Source organism: Lepisma saccharinum, chromosome 6 (genome assembly GCF_977018435.1).
Source record: "Lepisma saccharinum chromosome 6, izLepSacc3.1, whole genome shotgun sequence".
Lineage (NCBI taxonomy): Eukaryota > Metazoa > Arthropoda > Insecta > Zygentoma > Lepismatidae > Lepisma > Lepisma saccharinum.
Genome location: NC_139234.1, coordinates 61,729,895 through 61,745,080, shown reverse-complemented (window position 1 = coordinate 61,745,080; position 15,186 = coordinate 61,729,895). Strand labels below are relative to the sequence as shown.

Genomic DNA, 15,186 nt, shown 5'->3' with positions numbered 1-15,186 from the left:
TAGAAATGTTCATGAGGCAGCATGCATCTGTATAGACAGGGGGAAAAAAAATATGGATGACGGCAACTTGGATGAAAAATGGATCAATATGTTTAAAGGATGGGGTAAAAACTATGACGAGTCTGTGAAATTCCATGTCACGCCGGAAGTGACTCACGCTGCATCGGAAACGATAGAGTTCTCATTGGAAGGAATGTAACACACATACATAACAGCAGTTAGGCAGCCATGTAGGTAGGATGGGAACACAGCTCCTCTAGAAGTGTTTTCAAGGCTTTAAGGCATTTATAACAGTCATGTAATTTTACGTCTTTTAATCCAAAACCTTTTTAACAATCCTGGATTTGTTTACGTGACAAAGTACTTTATGTGCTGATTAAAAGAAACCTGAAGAAGCGGAGCATAGCTCTGCGAAACGTCATTTTAAAGATTGTTTTAACAACGATACTCACTTATGTAAGTGTTTATTATATATTTTTTCTTAATTATAATAAAGTGAGTAAACACACTATCTTAAGATGTATACTTATACCTTTTAGCGAGATTAGTTATTGTGCAAATTTACCTATGAAGTGCTATGCTAATATTAGTATTTGTTTGTAGGATAACTTTCAATGGAGAGAAATGAAGATCCTTTAAAATAAAATATTATCATCTAGTTTTATAGCAGTACAGTATAGTTTTTTTTCTATTCAATATCTCCCGTATTTTTAATATTTTAATGGAGACTGATCATATTTATCAAATTACATAATATACCAGGCATTATCTGTTAGGATCAAAACTGTGTTCATAGCAACCGAGGATTCTACGTTTGTACAAATTTAGGTCAGCATATAGTACTGCATGTGAATCTAAAAATTAGTGTAAAAACTGTAACCAGCACCTACATTTTTGTAGTATTTTTAAACAGTTCAAAAAAGACTACAATTTATAAATTTAATATGCGAAAATATCTTACCTTTAGTATTTTTGTATTCATTTGCAACATGTATTGCTATTATATATTATCCATAATTTCTTTTTTATTTTAAGGAAGATGGCTCAAATAAGTCATTGTATTAAAATCAGTTAAGGTTGTAACATAAACCTTGGAGTATTTTATGAAAGTAATAATGTAAATTTGAAATTATATATATATATATATATATATTATTATTATTATTATTTCAGCCTTATAAACTTCACAAACTTGAAGAAGGTCCCCCAGAGCAAGTAACAGTTACTCGGGATGAAGCATTGGACATCTACACTAAATTACAAACTATCAGAAGGATGGAGACTGCAGCCAGTAACTTATACAAGGAAAAGATTGTTAGGGGTTTCTGTCATCTCTACTCAGGACAAGTAAGTGCTGTTTTTATGTAGATCTCTGAATGGAATAAGGAAATATTCATCTTAAATATCTTTTGAATGTATTTCTGTAAAAATTAGTTACACAAGAAAGTGACTGCTGGCCTCTGTGGCCATAACAGCTACCAGGCCAGAGGTCCCAGGTTCGAACCTTGCAGGGGTTTATCCAGGATTTTTCCCTTGGGGGGGGGTGTAAGTTTGGAAATGTTAAGTGCACATTTTGGACCATTTTAAAATGTTTGCCCTAATTCAATTTGTTCATAGATGTTTCCAGAGATTAACCCCCCTCCCCTCCCTTCCCTTCACGTAACATTTCAGAAGAAAAAAAAAGTCAAATGCTGGAAAAGATGGAAAATATATTTTTGTGACAATGTTAACATTTCAGTCTACAGTTCAGTACTTGATTTAATCAATCGTTAGACAAACACAAGAGATAACATTGAAAAACACAAAATTTAAACATATTATTACCAGGGATCATTTAATGCAATTCTTAAGCTAGTTATGAAGAGATTAGGAACACTTGCGCAATATTTTTTTTTACTGTATTTGTATGGTTCTTATCGTAGGTGTAATTCACATATTATCGTGGGGGGTTCCAATTCATCGATGAAATGTCGGTGAGAATGCATTGCATGGGTGCGTGCGCTCTTGCCTGTCTGAAGTAGTAATAAGTACATGTATCTGCAGATATAATATGACTCTTAAATAAATGAGAATACTGCGAGCGAAGCGAGCAAGAAAATTTTTAGAACTATTTATTTGCAAACTTATAATGCATATTATTAATTAAACATAGCAACAATACTTTCATTTCACAGTATCCCACAATGATTACTCTTTACAATCTTGCTTTGCTCGTTCGGTGTCCTCTTTACCGCAGCACATGCCTCCTGCCCCCTCCTGTTCTAGTTACAGTTAGGAAATATGCATATATATAATTTTAATAGTTCTATGTTGCGAGTGAGTTCCAAATGCCGCTGGTGATTTCAAATCTCTGTTTAAACAATGATTCACAAACTGAAATAAAATAATGAAACTCTAGAGCATGGCCATGAAGACTTTAAAATATAGTGGGAAGTTGAGATGCATGTTTGATAGACAGCTGGGGCCTCCCACATGGTGCAGTGGTAGTGTTGTCGCCTTGTAATCAAGGGGTCCTGGGTTCGATACCCGGAAAAGGCTCAGAGTGGTTCGGATCCCACTTTAAACTGTAAGTCCAGTCCCGATTAGCCTTACTGTGCATAAAGTGGACTTAAAACACCAACTCAATCAATCTATCAATTGATAGACATCTCGTATTGCTTTTGAATGAAATCGATCAAGGAATTTCATATTGAAGTCTTTTTACCCTCACAAAACATTGGAAAACATGCTTGCCGCTGTTGAGAGTTTATCTTTCAAATACTGAACGAGAGACTCTAGGGAATTGTGCCTCTTTGCCTTAAAAGAAAACTAAATAACATGTGCAAATAAACGCATGGCATGTTAGCTGTAAAGGAAAGGCAAGGAATTTTCACTTCTAATTTGAGGTAATGCTTTATTTTAAATTATTTTAAAATTGAATAGCATTTTTTTCACTTTCCAACACAAAGAGCACAATGAAACAAGCAAAATTTTTCTCTCTCCACGTTTTCCAACAAGCAGTGGCATGCATCGTCGTGTCCCCACTGGTGCGCCTATGGTCAAATATAAATTTGGGACTTAATGTAAATAAAATTTCTTTTTATGTTTAATTCCTTATACTTCCTTTGCTTCCTCTGAAAAGTTGGGGGAAAAAAATAATATGTCATTATGTCGGGGAACAGACTAGATAAAAAGAGGAAGACAATTTTTACTAAATCTATATCTTTGCAAACTGACAATAACTTTAATAGGGTGCCAGTAATTTCACAGGGCACTACGACGTTAACGTTTTTCTATTTATATCTGTTTTGCTTGTTTGGCAGACCATTTGTCCTTTGCACCCAGGCAAACCCCGCGTAACCTCCCCCCACCTTTTACAACTCTCTTTCTAATCTCTTATAAAATATAATTTATTTTACAAAGGTAAGAACTCTTAAGGCCACAAAAATTGTCACACACATCAACTATAGACGTGAATGAATCACTTAGGTTCTACGTGAATTAAGTGGTTCACTAAGTGATTCAGTGGAAGCAAGTGAAATGGAAGATTACATTTATGACCCCCTCACGAATCTCGTGACCCTATACCGTTCACTCAAAGCGAACTCAATGATTTAGTTAGAGACCTAAATTTATCTACAGAATCAGCTGAGCTTCTTGGTTCCAGACTTAACGAAACGAACTTGCTGGCTCGTGGAACAACATTTTCCTGGTACAGACACCGAGAGAAAGAGTTTGTGCCTTATTTCTCGAAACAAGATTCTCTCGTGTTTTGTTGTGATGTGTCCGGTTTGCTTACTAAGTTAAATTTTCTTTGTCTTTGAACTGATTGGAGGCTATTCATTGACTCGAATAAAACAAGTTTAAAATTTGTTCTGTTACATAATGGAATATGTAATATTGCTCATTCTGTGTCACTAAAAGAAACCTACAGCAATATGCAACTTGTTCTTAAAAAAATTAAATGTGAGGACCATGGTTGGTTGGTGTGTGGCTATCTTAAAGTTTTGAGCATTTTACTTGGACTACAATGTGGATATACGAAAATGCCATGTTACATCTGTGAGTGGGATAGTAGGGCACAATATTACCACTGGGAAAGAGAAGAATGGCCAATACGGAAAACGTTGAACCCGGGTTCAAAGAACATCGTACAACAACATTTAGTCAGTCCAGAGAAAGTTGTACTTCCTCCTCTTCATATCAAATTAGAGCTGATTAAACAATTTGTGAAGTCACTTAACAAGGAAGGACAATGTTTCCAGTTCATATGCGACAAATTTCCATCCCTGTCGTACGGCAAAGTGAAAGAAGGTGTTTTGTTGGACCAGACATTAGGAAATTAATGAATGAAAAATACTTCGAGGAAACAATGACTGTAGCTGAAAGAGATGCTTGGATAGAATTTAAAAGTGTAGCGTTGAACTTCTTGGGGAACCACAATCCACAAAATCTCGGTGAATTAAGTGAGGAACAAGGCGAACGGTTCCATCAGGACATGAGGGATATGGAGAAAAGGTATCAAGGACATTGGAGTGTTAGCATGATGGGTGACTACTGTTGGGCATTGTACAGACAAACGCCAGAAGAAAATCACAAGAAAGTTAGAAAAGCTTACAGAAGAAAGCGTGCTAAACAGAACTGAAAAATATGCATTGTGTAATGATTTTCTTGTGTGTATATTATATACTGCTATATGTCATTTTCTATATTATATGGGTCTTTTGTGTCTGTCTATATTCATTTTAAAATAAACATATTGATGCGTTTAGTGTGATAAGCTACTTATTCTGATTGAAGAAAAGAAAAATTATAATAAAACAGTATGCAATATTGGACCAAGCCCAAATTTTGAAATTTGGTTTGTAAGAAAACCTTGCGTGATAGAGCAAAATGAATTTCATATTCGTGATCAGCATGGCACAAATAATAAAGTTCACATATTAAACAAAAAACAACATTAAATTGAATTTAATTTGCGGCCCTGTGTAATTAACGCATATTATTATGGCTGAAATGAAATTATATGTGAAAAATATATAATTTCTTTTTGACTTTCATTTTCCGGGGGGCGGAAGCCTTCCGGACGCCCATGGAAAGAATTGAAAGGAAAATGAAACGAAATGTAAATTTCATTGACTCAGGGGTTGAATTTATAAACCTGTAACGTATTTAAGAAATATTTATTTAGGTATTCAAACGCTGAACTGTCAACACTGTGTGCGGTATGTGCTCCCTGGAAGGAGGGTTAGCGGTCAGTTTGACATTTTCCAGATGGCAGTGTCCCTTTCCTAGCGAAGCCTTGTCAAGGGAGCTGGTGTTTGCTGGAAATCACCATGCTGAACATTCTACCCTCCTTCTTTGACACTTTGGTTGTAGTTGATCGAAAGGTCCATTGGATTTTGCTTCTTGTAGAGCTACAAATGGTTCCTTTATGTTGAAGTATTGTCATTCTATTGTTGCTATAAAAATCCATATTTACACCCCCCCTGCAGGGGGGTGTTCCTCTTTTCTGCTTGGGGGGGGGGTGTTCGTCAAAATTTGGGAGGGTGTTGGGGGGGGTGTTAGGGGGGTGTGGATAAATCACTGGAACCTTGATGTAGGTGTTTGTCCAGTCAGTATTGCATCAGTTCATCACTCATCCTCACGATTAACTCACAAAGTAAAATTAGCATAAAATAACCAAAATGGATATAGTGAAAGGGACTATGTTGGAATTGCATCACATCAATACACTGTATATTACTTGCTTTGAAATGTATAGTAAATAATAGAATAGAATAGTACAGAATGTACGAGGGTGGTTTGAAAAGTTCTCGGAATGGAGTAGAAAGAAACGACTTACAACAGTGATTTTTTTTTTATTTTTCAATGTAGTCTCCCTGTACACTAATGCACTTGGTCCAGCAATGTTCCAATGCCTTGATCCCATCTCGAAAATTAGATTCCTCCAGGCCTGTGAAATACGTGTCAACTTCGGCTATTAGTTCTTTCTTTGAAGAGAATCTCCGTCCACCGAGGAAACGTTTGAGTTTGGAGAAAAGATGGAAGTCTGAGGGAGCCAAATCAGGCGAATAAGGCGGATGTGGCAACAATTCGTAACCAAGTTCATGAATTTTTGCCATGGCAACGACACTTGTGTGAGGGCGCGCATTGTCCTGATGCAAGATGATTTTCTTTCTTGCCAAACCTGGCCTCTATTCCCGTATCTTATGCTTTAGTTGGTCGAGGAGATTAGCGTAGTATTGTCCCGTAATTGTTTGACCAGTGGGAAGATAATCGATCAACAGAATCCCTTTCGCATCCCAAAACACTGACGCCATTACCTTTCCGGCCGACCGTATTGCCTTTGCTTTGGTGGCGGTGAATCAACATGTTTCCACTGCTTTGACTGTTGTTTTGTCTCTGTGGTATAGTAGTGGACCCACGTTTCATCTGTCGTCACAAACCGGCGCAAAAACTCTGTTTGGTTTCTCTTAAACCGAGTCAAACATTGTTCGGAAATGTCCACTCTGATGCGTTTATGGTCCTGTGTTAAAAGTCGCGGCACCCATCTTGCAGATAATTTTCTCATATCCAATTCAACTGTTAAAATGTGATACGCCCGTTTGGATGACATTCCTATAGCTTCAGCAATTTCACGCACTTTCAGTCGGCGATCCTCCATGACCAATTTATGCACTTTTTCAATAATTTCAGGGGTAGTAGCACATTTTGGGCGACCACTACGTGGATCATCTTCTAAGCTGTCCCGACAAAATTTAAACTCATTTGTCCACTTTGCAACAGTTGAATATGAAGGAGCAGAGTCCCCCAGTGTGTTCAGAAAATCGGCATGAATTTCCTTTGCTTTCATACCTTTCTTTACGAAGTACTTAATCACCGCTCGAATCTCGATTTTTTCCATCTTCACAAAGCACTGCACGGGAACAACTACAAAGTGACGTCCGCACCACAGATCTCTACCCAGAACACTGACACGCCACGTGTTTATTAATAAAGGATGGCCTATTACTATGCGGGAACCTCGTTGTCCTAGCACTGACATCTGGTGGTGATTCCGAGAACTTTTCAAACCACCCTCGTATATTTGCTACATATAATAAAGTTTAAAAATATTTCTATCTTGTAGGTTTTTCGAATAAGTAACATAAAACTGAAAAGAAAACATCAAAAAAACCATGAAACATTTTTTACTTTCTTTCGATTTGTAACTAAAAGAGTACTCCATATGTGCACTTCATCTCATGTGTAAAAATAATAAAATCATGGTTAATGTGAAGAAAATGTAAGTATTTTGTATTGCACAAATACCTTAGTTAAAAGTGCTTTTGATCTTTCTAGGAAGCATGTGCTGTTGGAATGAATGTAGCAATGCGGCCTCAAGATTGTGTTATCACTGCATACAGGGCTCATGGCTGGACCTGGTTGATGGGTGTGCCTCACTTAGGAGTGCTTGCAGAGTTGACAGGCAGGCAGTCCGGTTGTGCAAAGGGCAAGGGAGGCTCAATGCACATGTACTGCAAGAATTTCTATGGTGGAAATGGAATTGTTGGGGCTCAAGTAAGTACAGTATTAGCCAGTGTTTGGAAAGTTACTTTTAAAAGTAATGGTTACTTACTGTCACTTTCAGTGTAACTTAGTTAAGTTAACCTTTTCACTGCTACGGACTTTCTCAATTGTAATACCATGCTGTGCTAAGTACTTTTTACATTTTAACAGTTTTTAATTTGTACTATTTTTCCCTTTCAATTTTAACGATTTTAGTGTGTTTCAACAAACAAAAACTGCTAAAAAGTTGTACATAATATTATTTATCACCAAAAAAATTACACACATAATACACATAGGTAACTATATAAACATGTATATATTTTTGTAAGAACTTTTTTTGTATATGAAATCACTGTATTATTATAAATGTATGTATAAGAAACTGTATCATAAAAGGGAGCACTGCTAAAATTTGTTGGGAAACAAAATTAACATTTATCTGTCTAATATACACATAACAATACACACATCATAATAGTAGTTTTTCAAAGCACTACACAAAGTGCGGCATTACATTTTTGGCACACATAACGAGACTCTTTTCTCTTCTTGGGTTCTATAGTCGAATTGGCACACACATGACATTTTCTGGTAGGTTCTTTCTTCTTTTCTGTAGCTGGAACTAATGTCAAAAAATGTCTTTCAGTAAGGCGAAGTGGGGAATAATCAGAAAGCCTGCTGTGACCCTGTTTTTCCATTTCATGATGGAATACTTCTAACATTTCCTTGATCAAGTTCAGTTGATATGTAGCCATTGGTATTTTTTTCCCTGTAGACTTTTGCCATTGCAAACAATAATAATGTGTAAAGTATACAAAAGAACGACCGTTCTCACTATAGATGCCGGTAGTTATCAGCAACAAGTTTCACAAACTCACATGGCAATTCCACAACTCAAAAAACATAGGCTAATCTTTAGGACCAGTATACTCGCCCGTAGCAGATCTTAGAGGTTTCAGTATACATGAACATAGTTTCTTTGTACCTCCCAAGATGGCAGTAGCTGTCAGTGATCAACAAATTTGAACCTGCATTGTGCTGACACCAGTCTAAAAATAGCAAACTAGTTGGGCGAGTATACTCGTCCATAACATATGAGTGTATTATTCCTTGGACGAGTATACTCGCCGGTAGCAGTGAAAGGGTTAAATACAGAGAAACTACGTAGTACTTAGAAGTATGCCAAGCAACACTGGCCACTGAAATTAATAGAACTACGAAAAAAAAAACAGTTTTGAGGAAAAAGTGAGTACTAGTTTCTCTGTATTTATGCAAGTAACTTGTTTCCAATTATAACCAACAATTTATCTGTTTTGCTTCAAAATATTCAAGAATTAAATAAGTATATTGAAGTACTTCTTATTTAATCACAAAATACAGTTTAATAATTCTCTGAATGTTAGTGACAGTGGTTCTACATTAACATGCAATGTTAATTGGACATTGTCTAGTGCTTTAAGTTATACTTAGTCTAACACAACATTTCGAGGGAGAAAGCAACGAATTTGTAGTAAAAATCATAGGTTTGTCTTAGGTTGGTTTGATTCCCCGACAGAATAAATTTTACCTGAAGACGAGAGAAGAGGTACTATCTCAAAATGTAGGGTTATTTAAAGTGCTACACAATGGATAATGTTCATTTAACACTGCATGCTAAAATACATTTTTCAATGCAATATTGGTGCAAAATTAATGAAACCTTGCAATTTTGCATGATTTCCAGGATACTTAGTCTCTGCAAAAGTGCCATGCAGCATTTTTTGCAGATCCTCCGAAAGACCAAAATGTTTCAGAAATATAGGTAAATAAATTCCAGCTGATGTCACTGGTATCAGCTAAACTCTAATTTTATTACACAATATCTCGACTTCAAGATATTCTTCGCTGACCTTCATGATGGAGTGGTTAGCACACTATGCTGCAATGCCAGGGGTCCCAGGTTTGAACCCTGGTCTGGGCATGGGTGTTCTTTGTGAGTGTCCCTTCATCATATCACTCATCCTCATCTTGCAAATAGCCAAAAGTGTCAGAAAAGCAAAGTAAAATAAACCAATAAACTAACAATAAATAAATCAAGATCTTTATCAGCTTGGTAAAAGTTATGTCTTCATGGTTATTGAGAGTTAATCTGGATGCTTACATTTGTGACTAGAATGAAACTTGTTTAACAGTTACAAAAGCGTCACTCATCTCTCTGGTTCTGTTAACTTTCATTTTCAGGCTTTTTTTTAGTAGGTGTAAAGTCACTCTTGTTTCCCTGCCCTTAAGATCATAGTTCGTTAAATTCTGGACAAAATAGGCTAGTGTACAGCTACGTATATAGTATTAGCTGCAATGGAAATACATGTTGTGCTTTTTACGTGGTATACTTGTTGTTTAAAGGATCAAGAGTGCAGTTAATCGTGGTTTCTGTATGATGTAAATATAGAGTTGCAAGAAAGCCAGCTTTTTTGAATGGACGTTTTTTCCTTCATAAAAAAAACAACAACTGAAATTTTGGCTTTTTACCAATTACAGCTAACCTATTTCACTTAAAGTTACTGTTCTGAGTTTACAGGTTTGTAATGACATATTTTACAACTAACTAAAAGTTTTACATGATGTAGCAGCCAAGAGACAGATATTGGCCATTCCTTGTTGTTACTAATGTGTTTTTGCCTTACATGTATATGTGTACCCAATGGCATAGTGGTAATGCTGTTGTCTTGCAATCAAGGGTAGTGGGTTCAATCCCAGTGGATACAAATTGCATAGTGGTTCAGATACAATTTTAACCCTAGCTTACCCAAAGAGGTGGGGGTCTGTCAGGCCCACCACCTCTATTTTTTTAGATTTTTCAACTGTTTGAAAATAAATTACATTGTTCCCTAGGATGTTCACAATATTTCTGTGTTATGTTGGTTCATAAAAACATGAAAGTAATGTAAATATGAGGCAAAATGCACTTGGTGGGCCTATCAGGTGCCATCTTTGGATGAGTCTCATTTGAGACACTCATGCCAGTGACAGTGTACAATTGGTTGGTAATGATGGTAATTATTGTAATTATTATATTTAATAAACAACTGCACCTCTACAAACAGAAAAGCATTATTAAAAATATTTGACTTTTGTGAGTTTTAGTGAATGATAAAATACATGTGAGACACTCGTGCAATAATTGGTTATAATTTTTTATTAATGATAGTAATTTTTATAATTAATAAATAACTGCACATATATACAAAGTATAAGGGGAACGGTTTTTTTATGGGGGGTGTGCTTTGTCTATATTACGTTGCTTTAAAGTTGGTTTTACAAAAGGTTAACTTTAAATATATAATATATCAAAAACAGCAAAAACAAAAGAGAACCACGCTTTACGCGGCCACACGCAGACCCTATTCCACGTGTGATGTTCCGTATAGTAACAGATATCCCCTGAGATATCTGTTAAGCAACAGACGAACTTTAGCCTAACTTTAATAATCGGTAACTAGAGGAGGGCTTAATAGGCTTATGGTTCACTAAAATGATAGAAGGTCAGACACCTTTAAACGACATATTTATTCATTGAAAAGATCATCGCTTGTGGCATAGCTGCCACCAAACATGAGCACTTCACTGTACAAGACACAAAAAAGATATACAAAAGATTTTGTACTTACATATCAGCCGTTTTCACACTATATCACTCATACCTGGGGCCTTACACACTATTTCACTCTTTATCGCCACATCCCGACGGACAAATTTGTGGTACACCACACTAAAAAATTAATATTATGTGCTTCCTTGGTGTAACAAAGGCTTTGGGGGGTGATAAATGAATTTTCCTGGCTTTTCTTGGATGGATGGCTAAGAACAACTTGGATATTCTTTGATATCCTATGGATGCTTCTATGGCGTCAGTTCTGCCGACCATGTGGTCTGGATTTCCACATGGGATGAGGGACACAAAACTCGCTATTTTGCTGAATTTTCACTGGGATCCTTAAATGCACTTGTGGACACAATATCCCACTTGGTCACACACACTTAGACCTGTGTTTACTGTAACAGGACCTTAGATCCCTTTTCCCTTTATGTATCCTTTGTTGCTGGCACAGGTGGCCATTCTCACACTGGATTTTACCAGCAACTTCCAAGCTGACCTGCTCTCAGGTGGGTCTGTAATACAAGTGAGCTTGACTAGCAAGCTCAGAACACAATAGGCCATCTGAAAGTCTCCTCTGTGACGTCACAGCCTTGACGGCTTTTCATTGGCCAGCTGGAGTCCTTTGAGATCTTTCCATTGTCTTTGGGAGAATTGCCACTTTCTCCCACCAGATGGCAGAGTTATCAATTGCTTAAAAAGCATAAACAAAAGTGTTTTTTCAGCTTTTCTGGCTTAGTTATGCCAGATAATTGCAAATGAGTTTACTTTTAATAAATTAGGCATTATTTTACCTATGGGTGAGTGTTATCTCTGATTTTCAGTAAAGAATAAAAGATTTAGTAAACATGTGATTTGGAGCACATGGTTTTTGTTCTCCAAAATGGCTACTGTTAGCCTAACAATGGTTGGTTCTTTATAAATAAAGCATTTCTACCCCTCCCATGAGTGACAACTGGTTGGTAAACATGACCCATGATTCTAATTGGGGGTGGGGGGTATAAGTTTCTGGGAAAATAGCTCTCACAAGCTTTCCCTGATGCCAACCTAATGGCCCTTGTACTTAGGTTGGCCTGTGGTTATTTGTGTGTGGGCATGTATGCCCAATGCTGATTGGTCATAAAAGGAAGCAATGATTCAATAATAATCACTGTAACAAACAGCCAAAATACATCACTAGTTGCTCTGTGACCAGGTTTAGCAGCCATTTAACCAAATTATACATGATGTCCTGCAAAACCAGGAGACAAATATATTTTATTGAACCCCATATTTAATGTAAAGTAATTTGATACTAGATTTTCAAGCGGCAGTGCAGTATTTTGTTTTTTGCTTCATGTATGTGTTTGTATGACAAATTCAAATGTTGAAAATCATATAATACTATTAGAATTTTTTTTAATTTAAAATGTTGGGTGCATCAGCACTATTTTGCACCCGTCACATTATACAGGGTCCAGCCCCTTAACATAACTAAAATAGCATAATTGTAATGTCGTGTTACTAAAATATTAAAATATTCTGACTTCCATTAAAAGCTAGGTTGTAAAGGGACACTCAGCACACACAAGGACAAAAAACAGGATAACACACACAAAATTATACTGGCAATAGTGCCAGTCGCCAGAGCCTCGTTCGTTTGTAAAATGCAGTCCAGGGTGTACTAAGTGGAAGTGAGGTTGACAATTGGGTGTACTATGTGGAAGGTCACCCCCATAATACTATTAGACTCTATTAAAATCATATACTAATCTACTCTAGTGATGTGAATATGTTTATACTACATAGATATATTTTAAAAGCCTGTCAAAATATGAACATAAGCACCCATTCAAAAAAGCCAGCTTTTTCTAAAACACTGTTTATGTCTAGCTACGGATTTCATATTGTAAAATGTATTTTATATTTAGGAATGAGTATCTATTTTACAGTAGGGAGATAAACGAAAACCATGGAAGAGGAAATATACTGCCAACTCCTGTATTTTAATTGATTTGAGACACTTTTGTGAAAAAAGCCCAACCAAAAATGCCACGGAAAAAATAACTTTTTTCCTCCAAAAAAGCTGTATTTTTTCCAACCACTTCCAACTCTAATTATAAATAAATTTAAAAATGACATTTCTTTCATATTTTAATGCAGGGTTGCTTTAATTTCTTTCAGGTACCTTTGGGTGCAGGCATTGCCCTTGCAAACAAGTACAGTGGAACCGATGGAGTCTGTTTTACCTGCTATGGAGACGGTGCTGCGAATCAAGGCCAAATTTTTGAGTCTTATAATATGGCCAAGTTGTGGAATGTTCCTTGCATATTTGTTTGTGAAAACAATGGCTATGGTATGGGAACAAGTGTAGACAGAGCTGCAGCAAGCACATCATATTATACAAGAGGAGACTTCATTCCAGGAATTTGGGTAACCAGTTATATAAATCTTCTCATTATTATATTCATTATTGAACATTTCAGTTTTTATTTTCATTAATTATTCATCAGAAGTTTCTTGGTTTGATACTACATTAGTGAAAATGATTCTGGTTTTTGAACTTTCTCCGTGAGGTAAGATGAACTGAACTTGAGAAAGAAGGTGTGTGATCTTTGAAACATTGTTCCCTTCATTTGAGCTCACCAATGTAAGTGAAACTGAGACTATTTCCGAGAATAGTTTTAATGTATTTGTTGCTTCCTGCATGCTCTATGAAAGGATAAAGTCTGTGAAAATCCAAAGCCAGGGTTCTGCTTTGCTTAAAATGTTTCCCTGCTTCCTTTTTTGATGTACTGGTTGTCCCTGTGCCTATGCTTGCAGCAAACCTTTGTGGACGTGTGTTGTTTTTCCACATTTCATCTGCTAAGTTTCCTGCAGGATGAAAGCCAGGTGGAAAACAAGGAGGAAATAAATTTTTTACCTCCTGGCTCTGAGTTCTGAGAAGAGTTGCTAACTATGAAATAGTTCATGTTCATGCCATTTATCGAACTTGTGCACAGAATGAGTGAAGGAAGCCTTTTAGCAATGGGTCAATAAGTATTACATGTCACATTCTACCATAGAAATGTTATAATTTTCTGGGTATGAAATAAACCCACGTATTGATGAATGTGTGTTGCTTAGTTCCAGTGATAGGGGTTGCTGTAGTTTGTTTGGGAAGACTGTGGCATTTCTGCTTATATTTCCCTTTTTATGTTTAAATATTACGCTACTGTTTGCAGTGGTACAAAAGGTTAATGAAAATCCCCAGAGAAATATTGCAATGAAAAAAGACAGTTGTATCCTTCCCTGATTGAAGCTCAAACAGTTGACTGAAGTGTTTTCTTCAGACCCCCAAAACCAATGAGAACTACAAATATACACCTCCCGGATTCAATACCTGGTGGAGGCACATTGCACAGTGGTTTGGATTTCACTTTAAACTTTAGTCCCAGTCCCGATTAGCCTATCTGTGCATAAAGTGGACAATTCAACATATACAGCTGATAATAAATGTATTCTTGTAGGGGAAGGCAACATTCTGAATGCATTCACAGGATAACATGGTCAACATTCAATTCTTATACAAAATAATAATAATCCATACTCGTTTCATTCATCATTTCCTGCTGGCATATTCTAAAAATTTGACCCGTTTTACTGCAAAAAATCTTATTTACTGTATATATATTTATTATATGTATATTAATTAGATATAATATAAATAAAACACCAATGCAGGCATGCAAGGAAAACAAAAGCAGAAGTCTGACAACTTCAAATTTTCTGGCAATTTCTACATGTATATGAAAAAGTTAGTTTACCGACAGTAAACCAGGTAACATGGGAGAATATGCCACTGCATGGTAGGCAGGATTTTCACTGAAACCTCCAGGCTTTCTGATCTTGCACCATGTGCTTCATGTCAACATAGGGTCGATCCATCATCATCGATCAATATTGCAGATTAAATCATTATCACTGTCGTTTCAAAATAAATTTAAGTTAGTGGTAGTTATTGAGAACCATATTTTACTGCTTCATTCCTGCACTGTGAA

The 15,186-nt window shown here is 36.3% G+C and overlaps 1 protein-coding gene across 2 annotated transcripts in view; it reads left to right on the top strand.

The window, feature by feature from the left end:
* LOC145988816 (pyruvate dehydrogenase E1 component subunit alpha, mitochondrial-like) overlaps nt 1-15,186 on the top strand; it is a 33,667-nt gene that overhangs the window by 6,971 nt on the left and 11,510 nt on the right. For both annotated transcript variants that reach the window (XM_083124022.1, XM_083124023.1), the window contains 3 exons: nt 1,174-1,347; nt 7,324-7,542; nt 13,331-13,579. In XM_083124022.1, coding sequence (XP_082980148.1) covers nt 1,174-1,347; nt 7,324-7,542; nt 13,331-13,579 — 642 coding nt within the window. The remainder of the gene's footprint in view (nt 1-1,173; nt 1,348-7,323; nt 7,543-13,330; nt 13,580-15,186) is intronic.